The following is a 14200-nucleotide window of genomic DNA, read 5'->3' as shown; positions in this document are numbered from 1 at the left end:
TGGACGTGTGGATTATAATGTTTAAGAAAAGTTTTGTAAATGAGTTCCAATAGTTCATGGATTAGGGGTCCAATTTTATGGGGTTCCAGGGGCTTCTGTATAGATTATTTAGGTTAATCTTTCTATCTACCCAATGGGACTCAGTGCTCAGTCTAGAAGATACCGTCAGAGATGCTTAGTTTTGCAGTTCTCAAACTGTGGATTTGTGTCTTCAGAGATAACATGCTTGTTAACAACAAAACTGTTTTAAAATAAATAAATAAAATATAGAGGTGAGAAATAACAGACCTCAACCCTACTTTCCCTCTGCAAATTTGTGTACACAGAGTCAATCCCTTACCTCTCTCTGTGAAAAGTGAAAAGTTTCAGAAAGTTCAATGAATAGAAGATTGTTGGGGGCGGAATAGATCTGGACAAGGAGAAGAAGTCTGGAGATAAATGTGAGAAGGGAGGGACAGGCAGTAACAAAAGTGAAACTGTTTGAGCAGCATATTCCAGAAGTCTTGAGGTCTTTCTGAGCAGGGCCAGCTCTAGGTTTTTTGCTGCCCCAAGCAAAAAAATTTTTGGCTGCCCCCCGCGCTTTTTTTTTGCTTTTACACATGTTTGCACTTTGCAGTTTTGTTTTGACTGTTTAAAATTAAAAAAAAATGAAAACAGAATTTGTAGTTAGTGAAATAAAACAATTTCCTACGAGTGTAATTTTAACATTTAATTTTAACAAAAACACAATAACAAACAATTTGAGTTCAACTATACACTGTAATGAAAAACTTTAGTGTCTTCCAGTTTCTCATAAATTAAAAGAATTTATATGAACTGAATTTTTCTGGTTTTTATACTTGCGTAGTCTTTTAATAAGTCAGTGAAATCTAAATTTTTTGCAATAGTACTTTCAATTGAAATTAATGCCAGACCTGATATATGATTTTGAGACATGGTGGACCTCAAATAATTTTTTAGTAATTTCAGTTTTGAGAAACTGCGCTCACCAGAAGCCACTGATACTGGTAATGTTAAAAGAATGCGTAATGCTATAGCAGTGTTTGGAGTGAAAAAATCATTTCTTGCTATAAATTCTAATACTTTTAGTGGAGAAGTTTTAGGACTTATTAGCTCAGATAAAGCTATTAATTCATCATACAATTCTACTGCATCAGTGTCAGCAGTGTTATCAGTATTGAGCGCTAAATGTAGGTCTTGGCACTGCTTCATGAGGTCTTCTTTGGAAAACTGATTTTTAACATTTCCAATATCGTATAAAAATTCGAAAGTTTCACAATGACCATGCAACTGACAAAATCTTTCTTCAATGGAAGTTCTAGCTACATCCGAAATACAATAGAAACATTCAACTTTAAACCTTTCGTTTGGATCGAGAATAGGATCATCATGAGCCTCATAACAAAACTGTCTTGTTTTTTTCCCAGAGGACGAATGAATTTTTGAGGTGCGAACGAAGGTTCAAAATCAAGATCCTCTGCTATTGTTGTTGCTTCTTTGACAGTTTCTTCAAATCCTTCATCTGAATGGTATTTTTTTAAATATTCCAGCGTTTTATTCAAAATCATCTTTGCCTCGGATATGTCTATGGTTATGTTCTGCATAACTTTGCTGGTCAAATTAATTTGATTTAGAATATTGTGCCAAATAACCGTGCAACATGAAAATTGAAACTAGTGATTTAAATCATGATTTAAATCAAATCCACCCTGGGCCGAGGCCATGGTGCGAGCCACGGAGTTTGCTGTGTCCGAGGCTGCTTGGAGGGCCGCTGTCACTGCAGCAGTGCCCTCCTTGAGGATCACCAGGAATTCCTTCCTGGACCCTTTGGGCACCGAGAGCTCAAATTTGGCCATAGACTGCTACATATTGTAGTCATAGCAGCCAAGGAGGGTTGGCGTTATCTTGTGGAACTGGGTGAGGGGGACCCGTAATCGCTTCGTCCAGCGATGATGAGGATGAAGCCAGTGCCAAGGGATCCATCACATCCCCTGGTGGTCCAACTGGCTGCTCCCCTAGGTCCACATGGGCCTGGGGGCGTCTTCCCCTGTGGGGCCTCCACCTCTGGAGGAGGGTTGGATACTGCGGCCGATAGCCTGAGGCCCCCGCCACTGATCGGGTGGCCTGGAAAGGCTGGGTGAACCCCCCTGGGTTCCAGGGGTACCATGCTGCCGGCCATTGGGGTCAGCTGCGGTGTCGATGAGGTTGATGGTACCACTGGTGCTGGCACCTGGCCTGCTACCAGGGACTCCTGATCAGCACCAGAGTTGTAAGCGAAGCGGATGCTGCGGAGTGACCATGACCAGCTGGCCCAGCAGCCCTCCTCCCCTGTGTTGGCTGCTGTGCTTTGACATCGACCTGTCCGACTGGGATGTGTTCCTCCCATGGGACCCCGGGGATCTTTGGTGTTCAGCGGATCTGCGTCAGTAGACCGGCGATCTATGCCTCACACAATTTGACCTGTACTGGGATCTAGAGCAGGACCGGGACAGTTATAGGTAGAATCTCCTTGATCGAGGGGATTCGCATCGATGGCGGGCTGGTGACTGATGACCCCCTTTCGCCAGTCGGCCACAGGACCAGTGTCGAGGCATTGGAGACATGATGGGTCAGTCTCAAAGCTCATACCAGGGGGCGTGTGCCTCCCGAGGTCTGCGCTAGGTTACCAGCGAGCAGGAGACTGAAGAGGGCTTCTTTGAGCCTGCCTCCCAAAGTCCAAGTAATGACAGCTCCATGTGGGCAAGCGCTGGTGGGATGTTCCCCATGATAGGGAGCGGCGCTGCTGAGGCAGGGACACTCAGAACGGTCCCAAGGCGGGTTTACCCCTGGGCTCGGGTACCGACGGAGTCGGTGTGGGGGCACCGGTAGCGTCAGGATCTCCTGTGCTGCCTGCAGGGCCTCGGGCATCGACAGGACTTTGAGCTGACGAAGGCCCTCATCACTGTCTGGTGTGGCAGGCATAGTACGGGAGGTGCTCGACATTAGCTGAAACCCAACTCCCTGATGGAGGTGTTGAGCTGCCCAGCACGGGTCTTGGCTCTCCTCCGGTCCTCTCCTTTCCCTTACGGGAAGTGGGAGATCTTCCCCTCGCGGACCTCTTGGGCTTCTTGGCAGGGACAGGGGATAAGTGCTGGCTCGTAGACGGCACCAGCGGGGCGCTCTGTACCGATGCTGCGGTGCTCGGGGCCAAATCGGACCTCTGCTCCGGTGCCAGGGTCAGCGCTGACTCCATCAGGAATGCCCTGAGACAGATGTCTCTCTCCTTTTTCGTTCTGGGTTTGGACGTCTTACAGATGTGACACTTATCGCTTAAGTGTCCTTCTCCTAGACACCTTAAACAGCTAACGTGCAGGTCGCTGATAGGCATGGGCTGCTTAGATTGCATGGTTTAAAGCCTGGGGACCGGGGCCATGCCCTGTCCCTAGGCTGAGTCTGTCCGGGACCAACTAACTAAAGCTAACCCTAAGGGTAATACTAAACTATATACAACTATTTTACAAGAAACGTTCATGGGACACACTGAACTAAGCGAAAGCTAACCAAAGCAGCAGAAGTTCCAGCACCATCACTGGTGGAAAGAAGGAACTGAGGGTGGGGGGAGCTGGCGGCACCCCTTATACTGCGCCAGGCGGGTGCCACTCCAGAGGGCGCCAGAACCAGTCCCCTATGGATACTGCTAAGGGAAAAACTTCCGGCACCGGTGCATATGGCGAGTGCACACACCTAATATGGAATGGACATGAGCAAGCACTTGAAGAACATGCAATTTTAAAGTTCAAATAAGAATTAAGGAGGGTTAAATATGTGCCATTTCCTACTCGAATCATGATCAGACGACTTGAGTTAGGTTATACTATTTTCTTATATTGATGTAGGATCTCTCATTCCAAAGTTCTTTAATAAATGTAAAAGCCTAAAATACAAACTGTAGAGATCGTGTCACCATTGAAATGCAGTAATCAGCAATACTAAACAGAAATTTAGAATAAGAAGTGAAGGATAATTAAATGAAATTACAAAAGCAATGTAAGGATTGCAGAATGTGATTGCCTGAGTTGGAATTTAGTCATGACACCTACATTAACATCTTTATTTTTGCAAGAAGTGCCATTGGATCTTTAACAACACAAGTAGTCAGGGTCTTAGTTATAGGTGTCTCTGAAGCATGGCACTTCCAGCAGCTGGGGATTGTTTTAGTATTAGTTCAGAAGGTATAGTGCTGTGCAATCTGCTAAATCACCAGAAATACATCCTGCAGCACTTACATGTTCCACAGAAGTCTCCCATCCAAGCAGAGCCCGGTTCAACTCTGTTTTTTTGTCAACGAGCAATGTGGTATGATCTTTGTTACAAAAAAGTACTGTCGGAATCTCGTCAGTAGATATTGAGAGACTAGTACGTACACGGTTTTGATTTCTTCAGCATTCTGTAGTGCCATTGTCTCATGATTTCTACACAGTCTCCTAGGCTTGATCCAACTCAAATAGGAGTCTCTCTATTAACTTTCATTGAGAGTTGGGGTAGGCTGTTAGTGAAGTAGAGGTGGAATAATCAATCAGTCTAAATAAAATTGCTCATGCAGATGTAGCCTTTGAGCATTCATATTAGGCTGTCTACTGAGAGATAAGGAGGGGAAAAAATAGCCCAAGATAAAAAGATTCTTGTGTCAATGATTTAATCTAGTAATATTACTTTTAATTTCTTTTAAAGTATCAAATTTCAGAGCATCCTTGGGTGATATATTTTCAGTCAGTTCTGCTGTGATTTTTATCTACAATGCACTGAAACGAGCCATGTTTAAAAACCATGTAAATCGAGAAATTACAGTAAATGGAAGATTAATGCATGACAACAAAACTAGAGTGTCAAACCACAAACAAAACAAAAGTGAAAAAAAAAATTAAATGGAGATGAGCATCCAAAACAGCAAAATATATTTGAGCAATAATATTACAACACACAAATACTCATTTACAGAATCTAAAACCAACTATGTAAAAAATCTCCCCAAACAAAAATTCTAACACTTATAAACAAGGCATTTCACCCAATTACACTATCAAGCGCAGGCAACAAACTGAAAATGTCATCTAACCACTCAAGTGTAGCACCCCGTTAGATTATCACCTTGCAAACTGAAGGGAAGAAGAATTTATAAATTAAAAAAAAATCCTAGGAAATGTTTTATCTGAAGACAAGAGAACAAAACCAAAACTCCGAAAGCACAAACAAAAAAGTGGAGATACAGAAGTGATACTGCAAACATTTTAAAAAAGGAAATGGATTCATCCTGTGTTTAGTCAGAGAAAAACATCAATGTATATTTTCAATATGCAGTCCATTTCAAGACAATTGTTTTCAGGAGTCAGTGCATCTGTATGTTTCAGCAAGGATGTTCCTGTAAAGGAGGTAACTGAAATGTAAACCAAGCCAACATAAAGTGAGCCCACAGCTGTGGTAAAAATACATACCTTTTGAATGAGTGGCTGAATGTACAGTGCAGAAGTCAAGTACCTGCAAAATAAGCTCAAATCTTGAGTCACCTGCTGACTCCATACTGCTCATTCCTAAGCATTTGCTCAAATGAGATACTCTTTGGAATCAGATTTAAATAGCACCTTATGGCACTGAGATTCAAATATGCCCCCAACCTGGCACCAGGATCAATTTAGGCAGAGTTCCATTGAAGTCAGTCTCACTGAGGTTTGCCTGCATGGACCCTGTAGCAGGGCTGGAGCTTGCAACTGCAAATATTCCTAAAATCACTTCTGCTTAATACTAGGCAGGTCACAGTTCCACAGGAGCGTCATCATGCCGTCTATGCTCCAGTATCTGTCAACAAAATCAATAACTTGAGGTACCGTTAAATGTTGTCTGTTCAATCCTGACCAACCTTAGGGATAAGTCATTGCCTCAAGCAGTTTCTGATGTATTACCCCCTCCAGAGGGGTTTGCAGCCACATAAAGTTGGGGCATGGCCTTATAATTGCTTGGATGCCACAACACCTCTAGAGAATTCCAGCTGCATCCCCGCTGATCTTGTGGCACCTGTACAGAGAGCCAGCCACAGAGGTATGGAGTTCTGCAGTCATTGGTGCTGCTGGATAATGGGGCGTAGAAGTTAGTGCCACTCAGAATTAATGTGTTTGAGTTCTGTAGGCTCCCAACCCCTGTGGTTCTTTTTTTGATTAAAAACAGATGGACAGCATGTTCTTTTGGACAATGGGAAAGGAAGATTCCAGACAAAAAGCCCAGTTAGTATGGCTATAAACAGATCGTTACATTTAAAATAGTATTATTAGAATACTATCGTTATTCTTAAAAAGTCTGAAAGTGAGGGACTTTTGAGTTCAGGTTAAAAACACAAGTATTTGAAACTCAGGAAATTAGAATGTTGTAGTTAAAACAAACACATGGGAAAATATAGAGATACTCAGTTAAGTTTCCAAACACCAACTTTACCTCTGCCTTCTTAATCAACAGCAATATCCCCCATCCATCTTTCAACTACAGGCTAAAGACCATCCCCACTATCCTAGAGATAACACAGCAGGCCAGTAGATGTAAACCCATCCACTAAATAGAGGCTATAGGATCAGCCCCTTCCTTGCCTTCCAGGTACATGCCACAGCAGACATTATTTGACATATTACCCTCTGTCCCTGCCCATCATTGTACTATGGACTGGCTGCCCCACACTAGGCCATTCACGCTCCCAACATAGGTCAGAGATCTCACACTTTCATATGCAGGCACAATATCAACATTTCTATATCTTCTCACAACATATAGGCCACAGACTTCTAATATACTCTCCAATGATGGGCTCCCTCTGTAACCAATACTGGCTACAAGGATGAAAGCTAGTTATATCATTGTACAACAGCAGAATATACTGATGTAGTTCATATAAACACAAGATTTATCCAGTTGCAACTAGAGAGTAAAGGATCGTCCACCAGTCCATAGTGAATAAGCAAGAGGCAGAGTTAAGGCTGGTGATGAAATCAACAGTATTTCCAGATTCATGTTTATGTTTTTTTGAATTACAATGTTCTAATTTCTTGACTTGTAAAGTTTGTGTAGTAACTACTATGTCCTAATAATGGGGCTTTACAGAGACATAGTTAACTAGTTAAATCTGTCATTACACATTTACATTACATTACACCCAGATTTGTCTGGGTACTATGAGCCATCTAGATGGAGCCGTCTATTATTGCAACTAAATTGTTACCAAAACTGCAGCCAAAATAATGATCATTTTACTAAGACAAATAACTGTCTGTGTGAAGATCCCTCCCATCCAGACCCAAGGTTTGTCACTCAGAAATAGCTGAAAAATACTTTTGTAGACCAGCTCGGTAAGATCAAGAGAGTGCTTCCCTTTTGGGAACACAGTGTTCTCTCTTCCTCTATTGCTTTCTCTTTGGAATGTCTTAGCTACCATTAGTGCAGTAGTTATTTTGAAATAGTTGAATGGAATGAAACTTGACAGTTTATTTGATTTGATTTGTCCCTCACCAACCGTAGCTCCCATCCCTTTTTGTGGCAGGGAGGGAATGGTGATTTTCTTGCTAAACTAACTTGCACAACACAGGATAATAAAGGAAATTTAGGAAGGTGCCCTAACTTGCCAGTGAATTTAACACGTTGGAAGTGATAGTTTGAAGGAACAATGGAGTTATTGGGATTGCTGGCGTGCCCAGCAATTACTAATAGAATATTTTCTCTCTTGTAGCGTTTACAAATTAATATGTACCAGGCTTGGCAAATTATCTAAATGAGTTGACCATTAAGTTAAAAAACCCAGCAGGCTACGAACCCTCAGAAGTCAAAGAGTTACAGAGTGCATAACAATCTTTTTCAGATGTTTAAACCACAGCTACATTTCAGGCAACTTCCTCAGCTAATGTCTTATTTATAAAGTGACTTGCATTTTTACTAAAATGCTGGTGAACGAATGATGTAAATCCCAAATCTTATAAATTATACACACACACACACACACACTTATTCTGAAACATTAAGTGGATCCACCCAGCAGCCTACAACTCTTGGTTTCCTGCACTTCAGGTGAACAAGGGCTAAGAGTACATACTGTGGTTCCAGAGAGTTCTTCCCTTGGAGGGAGTGTTACCTCATATTAACTGACAAACATCTCTGACTGAAGGAGCAATGCTGACAGGTCCCCCAAAAAGAGGGATACTCAGGGCTGAGAGGACTCATTTCCCCAACAAAGGGAAAACCCAACTCTCCCTGTCAAACTGTCTGGTTTCAGTTTGAAAAAAGAGATAATCAGCCCCCTGGATCCAATCCTATACTCAGCATTCCACAGGCCTGGGGTCCTAGGCACAGCAGAGATTTCAGATAATAAACCTGGGGGCAAGGTTACCTCTGAACTTCCCGTTTTGTTATTCATACATATGTAAACTTTGCATCATTTCTTTCTAAGTAGCTTCCTTTATTTTGAGTTTTTCTGCAGAGGGAATAATTCAAAAGCCAAACTAATGGAAGTCCAGGAGATCTGATGGGACAGCCACTCCCCTCCCTCCCCACCCCCCAACCTTTTAGCACATTTAATATGCCTTATATCTATTAACTCTTTTTAAAAAGAAAATATCACCTGAGAGATTGAATTTTTTTTTTGAAAAAAATATGGAACGTTTTAAAAATCACATTTGAAAACCTCTCTTTGTTGGCTGTCAAGAAGAACATGGTTGGAACCACAAAATGTTCTAACAAAGACCCATTTCATTCCCTCCCTCTGTGTGGGCAATGGGAGCCTCAGGCGGGGACTGAGAATGCTAATGTAAATGAATCTAAATATCCTTGCAGCTACCTACCTACAGTGCTTCTTGAGTTTTTTATTTTTTGACTCTGTGTTTTATAATACTCTGAAACCCATCATAGAAGTGTGAGGGCATAATAAAGTGATCTGAACACTGGCTTGTTTCCTTTCCTGTATTTGATGTTTGAGAGGGATATAATTGCCACCTATCATCATATGAGCCATAGCTTATTAAAGCCTGTAATTTGTTGGTTCTGAACACAGCCAGCTTTCTGTTTAGCACATATGAACATGCAAACTGTCTCCAAAGTGCATGGTCATATTTAATAAATCTTTTACATGTTTATATACAACTCAGTAACAAAATTCAAATAGTATAATCTTATCCTCCTCATTTTAGAATGAAGTTCCCAACCCTTTGCATATACTGTAATTGCTCAAAAAGATGAACACAGTGAGTATAGCTACTGAAGTAGCAAGATTTCTTCAACAGAGAAAACTGTTACATATAAAAAATTGCAAGTCAATCAAATTTGAGAGTGGGAAAGTTCCCAGAGCTCCCACTTCTACTCATCTTTGGTTTTTAAATTATGATTTGACAAGTTTGAAACCTTGTCCTGTGTCCAGCACTGTGGGAAGAAACCAATTCATTTTTAATCTTTTCAAGCATCTAAAACAAGCCTTACAGACCCAGAACAGATTGAGACCACAAAACCAGTTTGCCAAATGCACCAATGGATAGGTAACACGAGGGAAGTACATCATCCAGTGTTTGGCAACATCACTTTCTGTTGGCAAATGTAGAGTATAGTCACTCCAGCGTTTTGATACACCGTACACTGCTTTCACTGCACGGCCCTTTTCAGACCAGCTGATGCTATTTTCAGGGTTACAATTGTATTCGACCCATTCTCTGGTAAAGTCACCAAGTTGCGGAGGGTCTGCTTCCTCAATGTCTACCACTCTGGCAAATTCTGCTCCTTGTACTGCAATATATAGATCATTTACTTTTCTTACTTCTTTAACCCAAGGCTGGGAGTTCTCACAGTCTAACACAATTATAAGTCGTGAACAAAAAGAACCATTCTTCTCTCTCCACCATTCCAAAAGCGTGTCAAGCCGTAATGCATCACCACCTGCAGGAAAGCAGAAAAATATACACATTAGCATAGTTAAATTTGCAGTTTCCAATAGTAAGCCTGTTTTAGCACCTTTTATGAAGGTGACAGGGTTTTTCCACTGCAGGGAGATGCTAACTAATCCAGCCAACTCAATGCTGCAGATGCGGTCATTAACTCACCCTTGTATTAAGGCAGGTAGGAGCAAAACCCTACCCTATTGTGAAATAAATTAAGCTGAGCAGCCTTTAGAAGGAGCTCTCTGCACTGAGGATGTGGTGCTCAATGCCGAGACTGAGCACGGCTTCAAGGCTTAAGGCTGCCTCCATGAGGAATGTGAGGCACCGGAGAGAGCTGGAGCCGACCCAACGGATACCGCTAGTTTGGTGCGAAGTGGTGTGATTTACCCAGTAAATTATACCTCTTTTAGTCCCACTTTGCTCCAGTGTAGTGTGTCTGATCTTGGGGTTTGCACTGGTGAAAATTTCCCTAATTTAGACAAGCCCTAAATGTAAAGTAGGAAAAAGTATTTCCTTACTTTTTCACATTTGCAAAGCCCGCATTAATGACTTTCCTACATTTCCGCATGATCATGTGGGGGTACAGATAATTCAGAAGAGACAGTACTGTGGACCTAACCAAAAGAGAGCAACTTACCGGTAAGTCTTTCTCCTATACATACAAGTGCTAACCCCTCAAACATATGTCAAGATCAGGCAACACCAGAGCTAGACACCAAGCTGTGGAAGAGACCTATGGATATGTAGCAGCATCTGATTCCTTTGGCAAGTTTCACAGGCAGTTAAACTGACAGCTCCAGTAATACAGACAAAGCTTTATAGCCCGATTCTTGCCTTTTGAATTCAGTCAGTAAACATGACCTCCAAGGCTGTTTTATAGCTCATACTTTATGCATGGCCAATTAACAGTTTCTTTTATACACCACTGTGCTACTTCCAAGCTTCCAACAATGAAGAAACATTGTTAGTGAGCTAATAAATACAGTAAGCCTATCTTAAAGATGTCATTACAGCACAAAGACTACAGTGCTACTGCTGTGCTACATCATTGCTTAAGCCCCCAGAAGATACTATTTTCTCTACTATATCTGAATGTTAACATTTCATTGTTGTCATCTCTATGAATCTGCTCCAGAGGTCAGAGGATGGTACAGATTAGAGGAGCTAATGACTGTCTGTTCCATCTGTCACAAAACATCACTGTCAGATAAACTATGCACAATTATATTATCAAATACCCTTCAGCTTTTCAGCTTATACAGCTGGATGCATTCAGAAGAAGTTCTATCAGGCAGGAAAATCAAGCTACACACCATGGGTTACCTAGATCTCACAATGGGAAACTGATCATGAAAGTGATTCATGACAAATACTGATTGCTCCTTTTCTTTGTGTGGCTTTAGATTATCTCTGTGAGAAAAAAACTGGCGGTGTGCCAACATGCAAACCATTCACGGGTAACCCAGGAGGAACTTCCTCTCAAGAAAATTCAAATCCACTAAAAAATGTTGTCATGGCTTTTAAATCCTTCATTCTTTCTATATTTTATTTTTTATCATGTTTCCTCTCTATTTTTTGTAAAAGCGGCACTCTCACTATATTGGCCTTTATTGTAATTTGAAGACAGAGCTTCCCTATGGGAGATCCTATGGCACAAATTGACACAGGTGTAAAAAATTAAGTGGCAATGCCTGCCAAGAAAAAACAAACAAAAAAAACTTTAAAAACTTAAAAAATACTTAGGGTATATCTATACCACTTGTGCTACAGCAGCACAGCTGCGGCGCTGCAGCTACGCCACCGTGTACACATGCTTTAGCAACAGAAGTGGTTTTTCTGTTGCTGTAGGAAGTCCACTCCCTCAGAGATGGAAGCTAGGTTGATGGAAGAATTCTTCTGTCGACCTAGCATGTCTACACTGGAGCTTAGGTCAGCTTAACTACATTTCTCAGGGTGTGGATTTTTCACATCCCTGAGTGATGCAGCTAGGTTGACCTAAGTTTTAGGTATAGACCAGACCTCAATGTTACAGGGATCCAAATTCTGCACCAAAAATTGAGTCACCAACTCAGCACAGCAATTTCAGTAGCCTACTTCCATGACACTAAAGGCTGCCATCAAACAGTTCTTGGATCTATAATTAGAGAGGTGCTGGAAGATGTCTTTCTGCTAAAACAGATGGCAGAGGTATTGCGTGTTCCCATTTTCCCCCTTCCATTGCTCCAATTTTCCCCGAAATCAATAGGGTTCTGGCCACTCCCTGAAATTTTGGAATTGATTGGATGCGGCATTCAAAAGTTATCCACACAAATGCCACCAACTTGAGCATATGTAGGGCTTTGCAAGCTTGGCCAACAAAACCTGTATTAAATGCTTCATAAATAATGTTGAACAAAATCATCTTCCCAGGACATTATTGAATTGAATTAGATCAGATTACTACTTTATTCTAAGACTTCTGAATTCATTAAGTTTCATATAGCTTCTTGATGAACTCTGAACATTCCATTTAATTACATATATTTCACTTTGTTATTGCTATCATGAGCATTTTATTTTTCATTTTTATTGTGGTTATTAAAACTGTAAATTCATAAGTACTCAAGTCTGTAGATGACTAAGCAACAAGGAATTCAATTTATTTGGAAGCTTGATATGGTTAACTTTAGCCATTTGTGTTTTACACCTCCTGTTCTTAGAACTATAATGTTTGCATGTACATGAGTAGCTGTCACATATGAAACTTCTGAGTTTTAATAATAGTATGGTATGATTTCATAAGAATAAAGCAATAGTCATCTTCTTGTAGGTTCTATCAATGAAAAAAGTATTATTAAAAGCTCCAAATGCTGGTTACCTGCTAGTGCCCATTCACCAGTGCCATGGGAGTGACCACTATAATATAAAACATAGGTATCATGTCTGGGTCCGTCTGCAGTCCGAAGTTCAAGAAAAGATTTCAGCTTAGAATGAAGTGTATCAAAAGAAAGTCCACTTGTAGAATAGTCACAGCCATATGTTTCAATCATGTGATATGCAAAAAACCTCTGGATGGTATTGAGCATGCCTGTAGACCTCAAATTTAACTCTTGCACATGCTCAGGTGGAAGAAGCGTGGGTTGACCATCAGGACTAAACAGAAGAAAAAATATATAGTTATGTTTTATTATTGTATTCATCACATACTTGTAGCAACTGGTGAAATCAGTTCTCTCAGTGTGGAATATTTTGTTCACTATTGATATTTAAGTGTTTAACTACTTTGGTGAAATACTTACTGCAAGGCTTGAAATCTAAATGCTGGATTGCAAACTGCATATAAAAGGGATTTTGTAAATCATTAGGGCTTATATGTCAGTAAATAACACATCAAAAAAAGGGACTCAGATTCTGTCTCCTAAGCCTGCAAGGGTTGGGAGCGCTCCAGAGGCTGTGCTCAGCCTCTAGGTGAGAAAAAGCATCAGTCATCACTTTCCAGCAATGCCTTTCAACCACTTCAATAAGTGGTATTGGAGGGTTTGAGAGAGCTGTATCAAAACTTTTCACTTGAGTAAGACTGTAGCAATGCACGGACTCTGCAGGGTGAAAATGTGAGGTGTTCTGTCCCAGAGAATCCCGCCATAACAGAACAAGCAAAAGAAAAGTGATTTTGGTGAATATTTTTCCCATTGCTTTTGTTTGAAAGAAGTTTTTTTATATAATATTATACCCGTTTCCTTTTTTTTGGCCAAACTGCTTTGGTTCACATCTCTTCACTCTTATAGGACCTAAATAGGTTTACATTGCACTGACATAATTGTATTACAGTAAATACAATATTAATATTGTCTCTACTTTATCTGAACAATTAGAGAATGGGTTTATTAACTGACCTTTATTATTATTATTATTAAGAAAGGGTAACATTGCCAGTGCCTCACACTGTTTTTCAAGACCTCACTACAATTTCTCCATGGATAAACTGCCAGTGACAGAATAATTTAGCACAATGCAGGAATTGGATTATTGCCAAGGACAAGAAAGGCAATATTATTTATACTGTAATGTAAGTTTATTAAACCTGCTTTTTAAACCCTCACAATAATGGACCTAGTGGGATATTACGCCCTCAATTTGGTTGCTGCAGAATGTGGGCAGCTAAGGACATTACAAGAACAAAGCTCAGGAAGTTGATGCGACACCGATAATTTTATTGTGGATAAAATATAAACCCTTCTGCTTTCTAAATGGAAAAGATGCAACAATGTACTAGAGGGACAAATTCATTCCTA

At 40.8% G+C, this 14200-nt stretch overlaps 1 protein-coding gene across 7 annotated transcripts in view; it reads right to left on the bottom strand.

The window, feature by feature from the left end:
- Nucleotides 1-4673: 4673 nt before the first annotated feature.
- TMEM168 (transmembrane protein 168) overlaps nucleotides 4674-14200 on the bottom strand; it is a 28746-nt gene continuing 19219 nt past the window's right edge. For all 7 annotated transcript variants that reach the window (XM_065556524.1, XM_005310619.4, XM_042844098.2 and 4 more), the window contains exons 4-5: nucleotides 12787-13061; nucleotides 4674-9927 (exon numbers count right to left, since the gene is read on the bottom strand). In XM_065556524.1, the coding sequence (XP_065412596.1) occupies nucleotides 9380-9927; nucleotides 12787-13061 (823 nt within the window). In that variant the 3' untranslated portion in view covers nucleotides 4674-9379. The remainder of the gene's footprint in view (nucleotides 9928-12786; nucleotides 13062-14200) is intronic.

Source organism: Chrysemys picta, chromosome 1 (genome assembly GCF_011386835.1).
Source record: "Chrysemys picta bellii isolate R12L10 chromosome 1, ASM1138683v2, whole genome shotgun sequence".
Lineage (NCBI taxonomy): Eukaryota > Metazoa > Chordata > Testudines > Emydidae > Chrysemys > Chrysemys picta.
This window is presented reverse-complemented; position numbering and strand designations above follow the sequence as displayed.